Raw genomic sequence first — 17,875 nt, forward strand, 5'->3', positions numbered from 1 at the left:
ACAAAGGCTATCGTAACAATTTTTTTTAAATAGTCAAACACTAAATTTAAATTTAGAAACCAGAATTATAGTGACATGTGAAGACCATTTTAATAATAACATAATACAACCTGGAAGAGAAGTCTGTAGTCATTACTTTCACTGCTACAACATTTAAAAGCAAACAGACAGAGATAAGCATACTTATACTCTTATTTTGCCTCTAATTAGTTACAAGTAAAACTAGGTCTAATATGCTACTTTAGTTCAGACAAATTTGTTAACATTATCACACCTAAGACGTTCTATCCTAATGGTAAAGTAGAATCATCTCTTAAAATTAGAAAGTATCCTTATTAAATACCTTTTTACAATATGTAACAATGGAAAATCCAGGATTGAAGGCAACAATATTATGAAAAGGATAGCTGCTACTCACCATATAGCAGAGATGCTGAGTCGCAGAAAGGCACAACAAAAGGACTGTCAGAAAGTGGACTTTCAGCCAACAAGACCTTAGTTGCACACGCGCGCACGCACGCACGCACACACACACACACACACACACACACACACACACACACACACACACACACACGTACTCTCTGGCAGCTGAAGCCAGATTGCAAGCACATGATGGGACAAGGAAGGGGAGATATAGCAGTGTGTAGGTGGGGGATGCTAACTAAAGTGCTGTTAGTGGGAGCATACAGGGTAGAGAGGGTAGAGTGGGTAGAGTGGGCAGCTAGTTGCAGTTGGGAGGTTTTATGGAGGGCAGCAGGGGAGGGGAGGGGGAGGGGTAGCGGAAAAAGAAAGAAGTAAGAAGACTGCATGCATTGGTGGAACACAGGGCTGAATAGTGGTGGAACGGAAAAAGCGAAGGGGCTACATGGATAAGAACAACGACTAAAGAAGGTTAAGGCCAGGAGGGTTATGGGAGCATAGGATATATTGCAGGGAGAGTTCCCAGCTGGGCAATCCAGTAAAGCTGGTGTTGGTGGGAAGGATCCAAATGGCACAACATGTAACGCAGTCATTGAAATGAAGAAAGTTGTGTTGGGTGACATGCTGGCTTGTCCAGTTGTTTCTTGGCCACAGTTTATGAGTGGCCATTCATGCAGACAGACAGTCTGTTGGTTGTCATGCCCACATAGAAAGCAACACAGTGGTTGCAGCTTAGCTTGTAGATCATATGACTGCTTTCACAGGTAGCCCTGCCTTTGATGGGATAGGTGATGTTGGTGGCAAGACTGGAACAGGTGGTGGTGGGAGGATGTATGAGACAGGTCTCGCATCAGTGTCTATTACAGGGATATGAGCCATGAGGCAAGAGGTTGGGAGCAGGGTTTGTGTAGGGATGGACGAGGATATTGTATAGGAGAATGTAATTCAGTTGCTCCAGTGCTGGATGGTACTGAGTCATTAGGGAAATTCTCCTCTGTGGCAGACAGTGGGATTTTGGGAGGTGAGGTGTGACTGGAAAGATAAGGCACGAGAGATCTGTTTTTGTACAAGGTTTGGAGAATAATTATGATATCTGAAGGCCTTAGTGAGACCCTCAGTACATTTCAAGGGGGGACTGCTCGTCACTACAGATACAATGGCCATGGGTGGCTAGACTGTATGGAAAGGACTACTTGGTATGCAATGGGTGGCAGCTGTCGCAGTGGAGGAATTGTTTGTGATTATTAGGTTTGATATGGACTGACATACTGATGAAGCCGTCTTTGAGGCACAGGTGAACAACAAGGAAGTTGGCTTGTTGGGTTAAGTAGGACCAGGTGAAGCAAATTGTGGAGAAGCTATTGAGGTTCAGGGGGAATGTGGATAGGATGTCCTCGATCCAGATCACGATGGTGTCACCAATGAATCTGAACCAGGTGAGGGGTTTGGAGTTCTGGTGTTTAGGAAGGGTTCCTCTAGATGGCCCAAGAATAGGCTGGCATATGATGGTGCCCTGGATTTGTTCGTAGGTAATGCCTTCCCTGGATTTGTTCGTAGGTAATGCCTTCAAAAACGAAGTAAATGTGGGTGAAGATATTGTTGGTCCTGGCAAATATGAAGGAGATTGTTGGTTTTGAATTCATCGGGCATTGAGAAAGGTAGTGTTCAATGGGCATTAGGGATGTTAGTGTGAAGGGAGGTGGCATCAATAGTGAAAGGAACATGATCTGTGGAGGAAATGGTTAGTATCTTTTATATAGGAGGGTAGGTTGTGGCTGAAGATGCTGGCCTATGAGAGCAGAGATCTCTTAGTGAGGGCACAGTAACCACTCACAATGGGGTGTCCTGGGTGGTTGGATTTATGGACTTTACGAAGCATGTAGAAGGTAGGAGTGCAAGGAGTGGTGAGGAGAGCCATGGACTCCAGGAAGAAGTTCTAGGATGGGCTTAAGAATTTGAAGAGGGAACGGAGATTCTGCTGGATTTCTGGAATGGGGTCACTGTGGCAGGGTTTGTAGGTGGATGAATCTGACAGCTGACAGAGTCTTTCTGCTAGGTAATCTTTGCAATTCAAAATAACAGTGGTGGAGCCTTTCTCAGCAGGTAGGATTATGAAGCCACGACCAGTTTTTAGGTGGTCGACTGCAGTTCTTCCTGCAGGTGTTAAGTTATTTTGAATTTTGGCTGATTTGGAGAATGATGGTGAGGCAAGGTTCAAGGTTAAGAAATTCTGGAAAGTTAACAGGGGGTGATTTGGGGGCAGTGGGAGTGGATCACGGTGGATGGAGGGGTGAACTGAGTCAGGCATGATTCAACATTGGTCTTTGGTTGAGTCTGACTGGTAGGGATGGTGGCAAAAAAGTGTTTCCACTGCAGGTACCACAAGAAAGAAAGTCTTTGAGAAGTCCTGGATGATTGAATTTGTGAGTGGGGCAAAAAGTGAGGCATTTGAAAACGACTGATGTTTCTGAGGGGCTAGGGATTTTGGAGGAAAGGTTCATGACTGTTTTGCATCTGTTTAGTTTCTCGATTCTGTGTGGTAGTTCAAGGCAAAAATCAAATGAAATTGGCATGCAATATCGCCTTACTCCCTCTGATTTAATCTTGTTTCCCCTTACTTCATCCATTTCATCCTTTTTGTGATTTTTCTCACGAATTTGGCCGGTTTTTCTTTTTTTTTGTAAAAATTTTTTTGGACGGAATTCTACATTATTCGCATATTTTTACTCATTTTTTTCCAACATGACGTATCCTTGCTCCTTCCATCTGCATCCCAGTCCCACATACTGTTCCTGCATTGTTGCCTTGCTCATAGTATCCCTCCCAAATGGCCTTACCATCAAATTACCCATCTCCAGGTGCCACTCTTGCTTCCACAATGCCCTCCATGTTCAGATAACACCAATCCTTCACCCTCCCCAAAACAGTCCTGCAAAACCACATCAATCAGACTCAAACCTCCTTGCAATTACCTTCTCTCCATCCACAAAATTCTTCTGCTATGCAATCCCAAGTTCCTGGCTCCTGTGACACATACTGAAACTCTTGCCCTCTAGGAGCTAGAGCAACACACACTATGCCACCTCAAAAAACTCTCCACCTTGTTCACTTCCTACTCCCACCTTGGACTACCATAATCCACCACCTCTACAACAACCTCCAAATATTCCCCACATCCCCATCCCCTCATAAAAACAAACCTTGTCATGCAGCCCTACTATATCTATCCCACCCTCAACAACTCCCTCCCACCACTACACAGAATCCAGAACCTAAACAGACCCTAACACAGTCATGAACCTTTCCTCCAAAAGCTCCAGCCCTGTAGAAGTATCAGTCCTTTCCTAAGGCCTCACCTATTGCCTCACTCCATTATTCAACCATGGGACTTGTTAAAGACCTTCTACCAGTTCCTACAGTGGAAACACTTTTTTGCCACCAACCATACTAATCAGACTCAACCAAAGACCAATGTTGAACATTGCCTGACTCAGTTCACTCCTCCATGCAACTGTTATCCAACTCCACTGCCTCCCAATCACCCCCTGTTAACTTTCCAGAATTTCTTAACCTTGAACCTTGCCTCACATCATTTCCCAAATCCCTCAACATGCAAACTAACATTACATGGGCAGAAAGAACTGCAATCCACCACCAAAAACTGGACTGATCCCAACCTTATAGTCCTAGCTGCTGACAAAGGCTCCATCACTGCTGTTTTGAACCACAAGGATTACTTGGCAGAAGGACTTTGCCAACTGTCAGATTCATCCACCTACAAACCCTACCACACCACTACACAGAATCCAGAACCTAAACAGACCCTAACACAGTCATGAACCTTTCCTCCAAAAGCTCCAGCCCTGTAGAAGTATCAGTCCTTTCCTAAGGCCTCACCTATTGCCTCACTCCCATATTCCAGAACTCCACCTGGATCTCCAGTTTCTCCTCAAATCCCTAGGCCTATCCCAGAACCTCCAGTTGGAGTCCATCTCTCTCCATACCCCTACAACACCCCGCACTCCTACCTTCTACATGCTTCCTAAAATCCGTACACCCAACCACCCAAGACATCCCACTATGGCCGATTACTGTGCTCCCAGTGAGAGAACCTCTGCTCTCGTAGACCAACACCTTCAGCCTATTAAACGTAATCTTCTCCTCCACCAACTCTCCACAGTTTCTGCTCCTTTACCACATAGTGCCCTGCTCATCACTACAGGTGCAATTTCCTTTTACTCTTAACATCCCTAGTGCCCATAGCCTTACCGCTATTGAACATTACCTTTCCCAACACCTGACAGATTTCAAACCAACAACCTCCTTCCTAGTTGCCATGATCAACTATATCCTCACCCACAATTACTTCTCCTTTGAAGGCATTACCTACAAACAAATCTGGGGTACAGCTACGGGCACCCGCATGGCACCACCCTTAACACCCAGAATCCCAAACCTCTCACTTGGTTCAGATTTACTGATGACCTGTTCATAATCTGGATTGAGGATGAAGGTATCCTATCCTCATTCCTCCAGAACCTCAACAGCTTCTCCCCCACTTGCTTCACTTCGTCCTACTCAACCCAACAAGCCATCTTCCTCGATATTTACATCCACCTCAAAGATGGCTATGCCAGTATCTCTGTCCATATCTAACCTACTAACCAGCAGCAATACCACCACTTCGACAGCTGCCACCCGTTCTACATCAAGAATTCCCTTCTGTACTGCGTAGCCACCCATGGCCACAACATCTGCAGTGATGAGTGTTCCCTCTGAAAATATACCGAGGGTCTCACTGAGGCATTTACAAATCCTTTTTACCCTCCCAACTTTATACACTGCTGGCCACCGTAAATGCAACACCAAGAAAGACAAGAGGTAGCACAACAAAATTTATTTTGTAGATAACATGTTGATCAAGTGTCAAATGATTACATTTACAGACGTCTGTGACATGTGGTTCCTGCCAGAATCAGTAGCCAGAGTACCCGCCATTGTTGGAGATCACCGCTGCCACACGTCTCGGCATTGAGACATTGGATGTGCTCCTGGGGTACAGCAGCCCAAGCAGCTTCCACACGTTGCCAAAGATCATCTGGTGTGGCAGCTGGGGATGTAATCTGGGTCACTCGTTGAGCAACCATGGACCACATGTTTTCTATCGGCGAAAGATCCGGAGAGCGAGCCGGCCAGGGAAGCAATTCAATCTGGTTACTGACGAAGAACCTTTGGACAATGCGTGCCGCGTGTGGTCGCGCGTTATCCTGTTGAAATATGGCTGTGGCCGAGCTCTGAAGGTAAGGAAGGACAACTGGCTCCAGCACCTCGGATATGTAGCGCCGGCTATTTAAAGTACCGGCAATGTGTACTAGAGGCGTGCGAGAGTAATATCCAATACCGCACCATACCATAATACCCGGTGCATAATGCAGCTGTCCAGCATCCTCTCTCCACGGTGTCTCCACACTCGAATCCGACCATCGTGGTGCTGCAGACAGAAGCGTGCCTCGTCAGTAAAGACAATGTCATTCCATTCTGCCGTCCACATCCGTCTGTCATCACACCATTGGCGATGGAGACGTCTGTGGTTCTGCGTCAGTGGTAGACGAAGCAATGGACGTCTTGCGGACAGACCACTCTGCTGTAAACGGCGTCGAATGGTACGCGCAGACACTGGATGATGCGTTACAGACGCAATGTGCTGTGCTATGGTTCGGGATGTCACTGAGCGATCCGTCACTGCCATGCGCACAATTTGCCTATCAGCACGTGCAGTGGTGCACCGAGGTGAATGCGATCGACCACGTCGGTCCGTCGTACCCTCCTGCATCCAACGGTCACATATCCGCATTACAGTTGTTTGGTTTCATCCAACACGACTAGCGATTTCTCTGTATGATAATCCACAATCTCGGTAAGCCACTATCCTTCCTCTGTCGAACTCGGATACTTGATCAAAAGATGTTAGCTGTTGTCTACGAGGCATAACTGATCGTCTTGTGAAACAACCACAAGGTAAACACATGTGCCGAACGTACACTCGTCAAAATCGCCAAGCCTTAAATGGCGCTATGAGGTGGCGCCACAGGCGCGCGTGATGTGCGTCTGCGGTGAAATTCTAATCAGTTGCATATCTCATCGCTGCAAACTCATGGTGTAAATTTAACTTGATTCAGATGCTTCCTTCAGGGTGTTGCATTTACGGTGGCCAGCAGTGTACAAAAACAGATCTCCCATGCCTTATCTTTCCATTCACCTGCTTCCTAAAATCCGTACACCCAACCACCCAAGACATCCCACTATGGCCGATTACTGTGCTCCCAGTGAGAGAATCTCTGCTCTCGTAGACCAACACCTTCAGCCTATTAAACGTAATCTTCTCCTCCACCAACTCTCCACAGTTTCTGCTCCTTTACCACATAGTGCCCTGCTCGTCACTACGGGTGCAATTTCCTAAAATCCGTACACCCAACCACCCAAGACATCCCACTATGGCCGATTACTGTGCTCCCAGTGAGAGAATCTCTGCTGTCGTAGACCAACACCTTCAGCCTATTAAACGTAATCTTCTCCTCCACCAACTCTCCACAGTTTCTGCTCCTTTACCACATAGTGCCCTGCTCATCACTACGGGTGCAATTTCCTTTTACTCTTAACATCCCTAGTGCCCCAAAGCCCCACCATTCAGTCGCAGAGGAGCATTCAACTAGTGACTCAGTACCATCCAGGACTGGAGCAACCTAATTACATTCTCGGCCAGGGTTACAACTGCTACTCATCATGCCCTGAAATGAGATATGTTCTACCCACTATCCCTCCCACCTATCCCACTGTGGTATTCTGCCACTCACCAAACCTACACAATATCCTCATCTGTGCCTAGGCAATCACTGCTTCCAATCCCTTGACTCATGGCTCATATCCCTGTAGTAGTCCTAGATGCAATACCTGTTCCATACAACCTTCCACCTCCACCTACTCTGGTACAGTCACAAACATCACCTATCACAAGAAAGACAGGGCTATCTGTGAAACCTGTCACGTGACCTACAAGTTCAGCTGCGACCACTGTGTTGCATTCTACATGGGCATGACAACCAACAAGCTGTCTGCCCGCATGAACGGCCACTAACAAACTGAGGTCAAGAAACAGCTGGACCACCCAGTTGCCGAGCACACCGCCCAACATGACATTCTTCATTTCAATGACTGCTTTACATGTTGTGCCATCTGGATTCTCCCCACCAACACCAGCTTTTCTGAACTGCATAGGTGAGAACTCTCCCTGCAATATATCCTATGCTCCCATAACCCTCCTGGCCTTAAGCTCTGTTAGTCATCCTTACCCATGTAGCCCCTTCCCCGTTTCTATTCAAGCACTAAACCACCAAAACACCTTCAGTTTTTTTACTTCTCTCCTTTTTTGCAACCCCCTCCATTCTCTCTCTGCCCTGTGTCTAAGCTACCGACTGCAACTAGATGCCCTAACATCTCTTCACCTCTTCCCTGTACACTCCCACTAGCAGCACTTTCCATCCCCTACCTCTATCTTGCCCCCCCTCCCCTCCCTGGCCCATCCTCATCCTTACCCCCACCACCCAACTGCCTCTCCCATTATGCGCTGCTACTCGCAGTCTGGCTTCGGCTGCTACAGTTTGTGGTCATGTGTGTGTGAATTGTGTTTGCTTCAATGTGTTTGTGAATGTTGTCTTAGTTTGACGAAGACCTTGGCGGCCGAAGCTCATTTTCTGACAGTCTTTTTTTTTTTGTACCTACCCGCGACAGCATCTCTGCTACATATCACCACATATATTGGTAATGTGTATCACTTACAAGTCTGTTTTGAGATGCCACTCAACAACATGATGAACAGAAACAAAAATCCAGTGCCAAGATATGAACTGGTGGCAATGAGATGCAAAGATGTACAGTGACGTTACGTGTAACTGGCAGTGGACAAAGGCTACCACCTTACGTGATATTTAAATGGAAAAGTATTCTGAAAATATCAGTGGAAGGCATATTGATGAGAGCGAATCCAAAAGGGTGTGTGAACAATGACTTTGTGGTTGACTGGGTGACGCATGTTTGGCAACATTGTCCTGGTGTTTTACTGGATTTATGTAACACATTGGTCCTGGACAGCTTCTGCGGAAATACAACTGAAGAAACGCGGGAGAAGTTATAGAACAGGTAAACATTATGCCTGAAGGCCTAACATCCATACTGTAACCACTATATGTGAGTATAAATCAAATAAAGCAGCTGGATTTGTCCCAAATCAGAGAGTGCGTAAATGTGCATGAAACTCAATTCTGCTACCACTGGTGGAAAAACCCTTCAAAACATGTGATATTACAAATTCACTGGACAGAACCAAGGACGATGCTCTATGGGAAGATGGCAATAACAACAATGATTCTTCCGCTAGTGATGATGATGAAAGTGATGATAAATAGAACCATTATATTAGAATAAATTTTTTGTAAAGAAAACACAAATTAAATGCTGTATTCCCTCCTTTCTTTTTTTTTCCCCCTTAAAATCAGGGTGCATGGATTATTCGATGTTGTAGACTATTCAAATAAATAGAATAAGAGCATCTTGTTGGATCACTACAACATACTGACGCAGGAAAAGGTACAGAGCACAAGGAAATTTTTTTTAAGAGTGTGTGTGTGTGTGTGTGTGTGTGTGTGTGTGTGTGTGTGTGTGTGTGTGTGTACATGTTCATAACGAAAGTATAGTACACATACCTGACAAAGCATGTGATAATTCTTGAAGCACAATATTTATTATAGTGACCTTTATGAAATCTCTGTCCAGATCAGGATAAAGGTGAACATTTTCTGCAATTTCCTCTAGTAACGTCTTCACTGCACTTTTCAACTGTCCATAGGGTGCCTCGGGTAAATCGAAAGTGTGACAAGCTACACATATCTTCTCCAAAAACTTATAAAATGTGATCTGGTTGCTTTCCTGTAATTTTTCATAATTTGTGAATAAAATATGAACACCCTCAGATACAAATGAAAAGTATGTAGCAATTAATACAATAAGTCAATGAAAATGCAAAATGGCATATTGTTGCATATACAAGAAAATATATTTCCAGTAAAAAAAAAAAGTAGATCTACATATAAGAGGAGACTGTGCAGGGCAGGAGAGTGGGAGGGGGGGCAGAGGGGGAGGTGACAAATTAGGGGACCGTTAGCATGATGCTGAAAGAAAGAAAGATTAATGTTTCACAGCCTGTACATAATTAGGTAATTAGTGACAGAGTATTAGGTAATTAGTGACAGAGTATAAGCAAGCTTATACATTTTCTATTACTTCTATTTGCACTCTATACTCCTGCTCATTCACAATCTTTCCTTTCTAGGCTTGAAACAACTCCAAATTTGTTCCTCCCAAGCCTTGCTTTACATGAGGACTGATTGAAATGCCACATTAGTACTTCTTTACCACTCAGCTGCTTCACACTTTTGAATGCTTCTCTCTTAACGTATTCTAAAGAATTATGACAATATTATGAAAAGGACAGATTGCTACTCACGATACAGAGGAAACGTTGATTCTCAGACAGACACAACAAAAAGACGTTTATGCTTTCGACCAAAAGGTCTCTTTCAGAAACAGAAAACTCTCTCTCTCTCTCTCTCTCTCTCTCTCGTTGTCTACAACTCATTTATTTATTTTACAATGATTTCTGGTCCTGAGAATGAACTGCATAAACGACAGGTAATATGATTTATCCATATCTTTATTGTAGACCTCTGCGATATGAAATTTCCAATAAGCGATGACATCTCAGCTGTTAAAACTTTATCTACAACTCAACATATCCTCTATACGGTGAGTAGCAATCTACAATTTTCTATAATATTACTTGTTCAAAATATATTGAAGTATAAATTGCATATACAAAAAGATTAAGATAACTGTGTCAATACCGCTGCTTGAAACTTTTGCTAATGGGCAAAGGTTTCAAAAAATATTACTTATACGAAGTAGTTGTCCCCTTCAAATCAAACACTATTTACAGACGATTAGTGCTATTATATACAATACCAAATTTCATGTCATTAACAATTTGGAGCAGGGTGCCACACTTACACTGTGGTGTTATTACATACAGTACAAAATTTCACATCAACAACAATATGGAGCAGAGTGTCAAAAATAACGAATAAGAGCTGTATTGGCAGAGGTTGACCCTGCTGACTTACACTTATATATTCTGAAAATGGCCTGACTTTGTACACATCAGCTGCAAATTCAAAAGCTTTCATCTGCACAGGAACTGTTCCAGTTCTCAGCAAGTCCAGTACTAAAGGTAACAGGTTTGAATGAACAGTGTGAGGATGTGGTTCAAACCCAGTTGTCATTGATTTCAGAAGCTGCAACAAAAACATAGGTGTCCTATTTTTAGTCTTCAAAAGACAGAAAACTAAATACGAGTAATACCTAAGAGAGACAATGAGCAATATTTATATACTGCTGAAACAATAAAAACTGGAACACAAATGCTTTATTTCAAGGTTTTTGGGCACTTTTTTCCTTACATTTTGTGCTGTTGTCTCTACTTCTTCATATTCCTGAAAATTATAAGGAGACTTGACTCTAGAAATTAGTTTAAAATATACAAAATGTTTTATGTGAAGAAAACCTTGATTACCACAAGAAACCAAATCTTTCAGGTGAATACCAGTGATGTTCACTAACTAATATACCTGAATATTTTAAAAAAAAAGCAGAAACTAAATACTGCTACTAAGTTTTACATGTGACAAAATAAAATCAAAGACTTCCAACAGCAGTCTGCGATGCAATTTTTATAAGTGCTTGGGCTTACCTCCATTCTCAGCTTGAGTCAGTTTTGTTTCTCCAGTTTTGCATCATAAAGTCAATAAACAAACCAATTTACATTCAAACCTTAAACAATGGTTATTTACTGTTAGTTAACATGTATGGCTAACATGCGTGCCTCCTTTATTCATGGTTGACTACTGAAGTCATTCTTCATGTGTAAAATTTATCATGGATTCTTTCATTTGGAGTTAATATAAAAGCCCTCAAACAAGTATAAAAATGTAGCTTAAAAATTGTGTAAAATATCAATAACAGAGCCCTAATGTGCATTTTTTATCTTAAACCCCGCAATAGTTCCAGAAATTTAAATCTCTTTATTCATACACTTAAATAAAAATCTGTAACAGTGCTAAGAACTCCAAAAATGTTCTTATTCATGATGCAATCATTCACATTATTGTCTCTTTTCTACTCTCTTCCACATTAATCTACTCTCTATCACATTAATTGCCTTTCCAGAATGATGAATGTATGAAGGACAACTCCTGTTCCGTAGTAGATGAACAATTGGTACCAGGGTGGACAGCAATCTGACTTATAAATTAATTACACATTAATATTTACTTTTAAGTTACTCTTAATTATTTTGTCTGCTAATAACAAAGGTCCACTTGTTAAAACTTTTTATTTAAGAATATTAGGCATTCCTCATCATCACACACTACATGATTGTCATGAAAACACAACTTTTAGATGACATATTAAGAGCAAATATACTGAAACTCATTGACAAACAAGTTTACATACCAGAGAAAAGAACTTAGTACAGAGTATCGTGTCAAGTGATGTCTGTCTCAACACTGGTGCTCAATTGATCGTGCACTGGCATTACACAAATTAGCCATCATAAGAAGGCATCAAGTGACACAGTTATAGTGAGAACTGGGACTTCGCATTAAAAGTGACACACAATTATTAACAAAATCAGCATTTGAAATAAATGTAAAAACTTAAACTAAGAAAAATAAAGGTATGTGATTAATATAAATCATTTGAGGGAAGGGAAGGAAGGGAGGACAGAGGTTATGATGGGACGACCAGGAGACAATCCTAGGTTATGCAAATGAGTGCCAGAAGCATACGGCACTGGTAAACCTATAGCTAAAGTACAGTGGAAAGACTCAGTTAATTGTATAAATCAGCACTCATATTCACTTGTTTCCAGCAGCTACCAATGTTGGTCTTCAATGCTATGCGCAAAGAGTATTTTAATTGAACACATCAATAAAGTTAAGCCTTTTTAAATTCAATTACATATAACTGATAGAAGGACTCCGACAGCTGTCGGATGTCACATACATCCATCTATAATCCTTGTCACAGTGACCCCATTCCACAAATCCAGCAGGATCTCCAGTCTCTCCTCAAATCCTTAGGCCATCCCAGAACCTCTCCCCGGAGTCCATCTCTCTACTCATCCCTACCACTCCCTGCACTCCTATCTTCTACATGCTTCCTAAAGTCCGTAAAACCAACCACCCAGGATGCCCCATTGTGGCCGGTTACTCTGCTCTCCTTCAGCCTATTTCCCATAGCCTACCCTCCTATATAAAAGATACTAACCATTTCCTCCATCAACTCTCCACAGTTCCTGTCCATTTACCACATGGTGTCCTGTCCCTTTAAACTAACATTCCTAATTCCCATGGCCTTACCACTACTGGACACTACCTTTCCCAATGCCCGACGGATTCCAAACCAACAATCTCCTTCCTAGTCACCATGACCAATTATATCCTCAACCACAATTATTTCTCCTTTGAAGGCCTTACCTACAAACAAATTGGCGGTACGGCTATGGACAGCTGCATGGCACCATCCTATGCCAACCTATCCATGGGCCATCTATAGGAATCCTTTCTAAACACCCAGAATCCTAAACCCCTCGCCTGGTTCAGATTCACTGGTGACATCTTTGCGATCTGGATCAAGGGTGAGGACACCCTATCCACATTCCTCCTGAAGCTCAACAGCTTCTATCCCATTTGCTTCATCTGGTCCTGCTCAACCCAACAAATCATCTTTCTAGATGCTGACCTCCACCTCAAATATGTCTACATCAGTACCTCCGTCCATACCAAACCTACTAACCACATGCAATACCTCCACGTCAACAGTTGCCACCCATTCCGTACCAAGAAGTCTCTTCCATACAACCTAGCCACATGTGGTCGTCGCCGGCCGCGGTGGCCGTGCGGTTCTGGCGCTGCAGTCCGGAACCGCGGGACTGCTACGGTCGCAGGTTCAAATCCTGCCTCGGGCATGGGTGTGTGTGATGTCCTTAGGTTAGTTAGGTTTAAGTAGTTCTAAGTTCTAGGGGACTTATGACCTAAGATGTTGAGTCCCATAGTGCTCAGAGCCATTTGAACCATGTGGTCGTCGCATCTGCAGTAATGAATGGTCCCTCTCTAAATATACTAAGGGTCTCAATGAGGCCTTCACAGATCATAATTATTCTCCCAACCTTGTACCAAAACAAATCTCCTGTGCCTTAGCTTTCCAGTCTCCAACAAACAACAATCTCCCAAAGTTTCACTGTCCGGACACAGAGGAGAACTCAGTATCACCCAGGATTGGAGTAACTGAATTACATTCTTCATCACAGTTTCAACCACCTGTCATCGTGACCTGAAATGAGAAATATCCTGCCCACTATCTTTCCCACCCTCCCACAGTGGTATTCTGCCGTACACTGAACTACGGAATATACCCGTCCATCCCTACACAACCCCTGCTCCCAACCCCGTAATTCGTGGCTCATATCCCTGTAATAGACCTGTCCCGTATCTCCTCTCACCATCACCTACTCCAGCCCAGTCACAAACACCACCTATCCCATCAAACGCAGGGCTACCTGTGAAACCAGTCACATAATCTACAAGCTAAGCTGCAACCACTGTGCTGCATTCTATGGGGGCATGACAACCAACAAACTCTCTGTCCATATGAATGGCCACCGGGGAAACTGTGGCCAAGAAACAAGTGGAGCACCCTGTTGCTGAGAATGCTGCCCAACATGACAGCCTTCATTTCAATGACTGCTTCACAGCCTGTGCCATATGGATCCTTCCCCGAAACTTCAGCTTTTCTGAATTGCGCAGGTGGGAACTTTCCCCGCAATATATCCTACGTTCCCATAACCCTCCCGGCCTCAACCTGCATTAGTCATTTTTCTCACCCATCCAGCCCCTTCTCTGTTCCCATTCCAGCACTACACAGCCGTCATTGCACCATCACACCCAGTCTTTTTACTTCTCTCCTTATCCGCTACTGCCCCCCCCCCCCCCCCACTTCTCCCCTGCCCACCATCTAAGCTCCCGACAGCACCTAGCTACCCTACCCTTTCTCCACCTCGTCCTTGCACGCTCCCCAGCAGCACTTCACTGTCTCCCACCCCTACCCTTTTATCCCTCTCCCTCCCCACCCAGCCACCTCCTTACCCTCCATCCAGTTGCCGCTCCCATTATGCACTGCTGCTGTTGCTTGCAGTGTGGCTTCAGCTGCCAGAGGTTGCAGTCGTGTGTGTGTGTGTGTGTGTGTGTGTGTGTGTGTGTGTGTGTGTGTGTGTGTGTGTTGTGTCGTCTATTTTCGACAAAGGCCCTGTTGGCTGAAAGCTTATATTGTCACTGTCTTTTTGTTGTGCCTATCTGCAACTCAACTCATGATCTTCGCTATATGGTGAGTAGCAACTTTGCTTTTCATAATATTGTTACATTCCAGCCTGGATTTTCCATTTTTCAATTACACATACCATTTCTGTGAGCTTTAAATCCAGGAGTTATGTCTGCTTTCATTTACAAGTACAGAGATGCACTTAACACAGGGTCGTCTGATGGTTATGATTTACTAAGTTGACTGCACAAAAAAAAAACAAAGCTGTTTATACCAACTGAAGCCATTATACTTCTATCAATACAGCTACTCATGTTTGGAAAACATGATATCCTTTATTTCAATGACTGCTTCACAGCCTGCACCACATGGATCCTTCCCACCAACACCAGCTTTTCTGAATTGCGCAGGTGGAAACTTTCCCTGCAATACATCCTATGTTCCCGTAACCCTCCTAGCCTCAACCTTCGTTAGTCACTGTCCTTGCCCATCCAGCCCCCTCCCTGTTCCCATTCCAGCACTACGTAGCTGTGATTTCACCACCATACCCAGTCTTTTTATTTGTCTCCTTTACCGCTAATCCTCCCCTCCCCACCTCTCACCTGTCCTCCGTCTAAACTGCAGCCCTTCACTGTCCACCACCTCCACCATGCATCCCTCCCCATCCCCACCCCAGCCTCCTCCTTACCCCCACCCAGTCACCACTCCCATGATGCACTGATGCTGCTGCTCACAGTGTGGTTTCAGTTCTGTAAGACTGCAGTCATGTGTGCGAGTGGCATTTCCGTGCACGCACGGACGTGTGTGTGTGTGTGTGTGTGTGTGTGTGTGTGTGTGTGTGTGTGTGTGTGAAACTTAACGTAATACAGTCTTACAACATAGATACTAGTACAATTTTTTTCCCTCCAAAAACAACTGCAAGCCACATCCTTATGTACAAAAACTAATACAGGTAGCCACAACTGGTTCACATCAAATCTAAAACAATAAACACACTAGATATTAAAGCACAATCCCTACCTCCAACAAGTAACACTGCAAATTTGCACAACCTTCGGAACTTGACAGATGTATAAAACATGGTGACAAATCAAGGTCAATGCCATCAATTGTTTCCCCTTCAGGAATAAATCTTCTCAGTTCAAATTGCTTTTTCAACGTTCCTTCTGTTCCCAGTGCTTCAGTGATATCTGCGACAAAAACAATCTACAGTTCATCTAAGGGTAAAAAGTAAATTGAAATTATGTTTTTCTTTAGGTTCCTCGTACAATTAAATTAACAAAATAAAAAGCTGTATATGTCCATGCTATCCGTAGGAAGCATGAAATTGTTAAGTTATGGCAAAAGCATTCATGAATCTGGTATGCACATGAGATTGTAGAATTACATGAGTATGTCCAATATGTCTACTTTGCGTCACATGAGTGTAGGGGAGTCTAAACAAGTAGTGACCCATGACATCACATCAACTTGAGATTTTCTTTTTTAAACATGTAATTCATTTCTAAATTTTATTGATTATTTACAGAGTAAATAATTTAATTATGTACAACATTTAATAGGTAATGAGTTTTAATGAGATAGATATAAGTATGTTTTGACATAGCAAATCACCTTGTTGCATTATGCTTGATACGTTTTCTCTTTGAAATAACAAAAACTTCAGTGTTGCTCGAGTGCGCGATCAAGTAGTTGTCGAGTGCAGATCGTCTGTAACTTATGAATGAGCATAGAATTGTTAATTTACAACCCGGAGTTGATTTACAAATTATTCTAGGGAACAACAGGCCGACTTTGGAGCAAACAAATAGCGCGCGAGTTCTCAAATATCGGCACAGAGTTTAAGATACGGGGCTGGATATCGGGCGCTATCGTCAAGTGTATGATTCAGTAAAATTAATCACAATTTACGGACATTAGCTTGATAATAACTGCCAAAGACATATGAGCAGCATAGTAATCATCTTGATGCTTAAAGCAAGTGAGAAGCGATTTACTGTCAGATACGACAAATATTAATCATTGCATAGTCAAATTGTTGATACGCTGCTTAGCAACTCATAAATGGACAGTGATAGAATTACTGTAACGATCTTTTTAAGTATCAATGACCACTACACACACATCAGAAACTAATTACTCTAACTGTGAGCGACTTCTGGATTGGATGAGTTTTTTTTATTTCGGCTAATTGGTATTAATAAACTTCTTACAAAGTAGAAACTTCGTCAATGGTGTGTAGCTCATCCTTTTTAGTAGAACGATAGATAGCACTAGCTACGCTACTATTTTTAGTTTTAAAAGAAAAGAGAGCACGTACTTGTTTTTTCTTTTGAGAAATGTTCATACTTCAGTCATCAGTCTTCTCAAACCAGAGGCACGGATGATGCTCACTCACAGCACTATGACATCGTACACCACCACACACGTGCCCCCTTCTCACTACATTTCTACATAGAAAACCCTGAGATATAGCCGTGGTATGAATAAGGAAGAAAGAAGAGGAAAGATCAGTGAAAGAAACAGAGCAAAGAGAGAAGGGGAGGTCACATTTGACACCCCATGTTGGGGAACAACGAGAGAAGGGGAGGTCACATTCTATCACTGTCCGTTTATGAGTTGCTAAGCAACGTACCAACAAGTTGACTATGCAATGATTAATATTTGTCGTATCCCGATACTAAATCGCTTCTTGCTTGCTTTAAGCATCAAGACGATTACTGTACTGCTCATATAAGTCTTCGACAGTTATCATCACCCTAAATGCGACGATAATGCCCAATATTGCTAGCTCCGGGGTTTGGTGTGATGGGTGCAGTAGTTTTTTTCCATTGGGGTGACTGTAGCGGCGTGGGAAATGGGGAAGTGGATCAAACTCATCAGTGGTTCTGTGGGATATGCAGTACAGATAGGAAAATAGTGGAACAGGAGGGGAAAATTGCTGCCCTTCAGGCACAGTTAGAGC

General features: G+C 43.2%; 1 protein-coding gene across 1 annotated transcript in view; it reads right to left on the reverse strand.

Annotated features, from left to right (window-relative positions):
- Window positions 1-17,875, reverse strand: part of LOC126236279 (serine/threonine-protein kinase ATR) — a 391,469-nt gene that overhangs the window by 309,856 nt on the left and 63,738 nt on the right. Inside the window, exons 5-7 of the mRNA XM_049945439.1 lie at window positions 15,931-16,100; window positions 10,656-10,826; window positions 9,183-9,405 (exon numbers count right to left, since the gene is read on the reverse strand). Coding sequence (XP_049801396.1) covers window positions 9,183-9,405; window positions 10,656-10,826; window positions 15,931-16,100 — 564 coding nt within the window. The remainder of the gene's footprint in view (window positions 1-9,182; window positions 9,406-10,655; window positions 10,827-15,930; window positions 16,101-17,875) is intronic.

This window comes from Schistocerca nitens, chromosome 2, assembly GCF_023898315.1.
Source record: "Schistocerca nitens isolate TAMUIC-IGC-003100 chromosome 2, iqSchNite1.1, whole genome shotgun sequence".
Lineage (NCBI taxonomy): Eukaryota > Metazoa > Arthropoda > Insecta > Orthoptera > Acrididae > Schistocerca > Schistocerca nitens.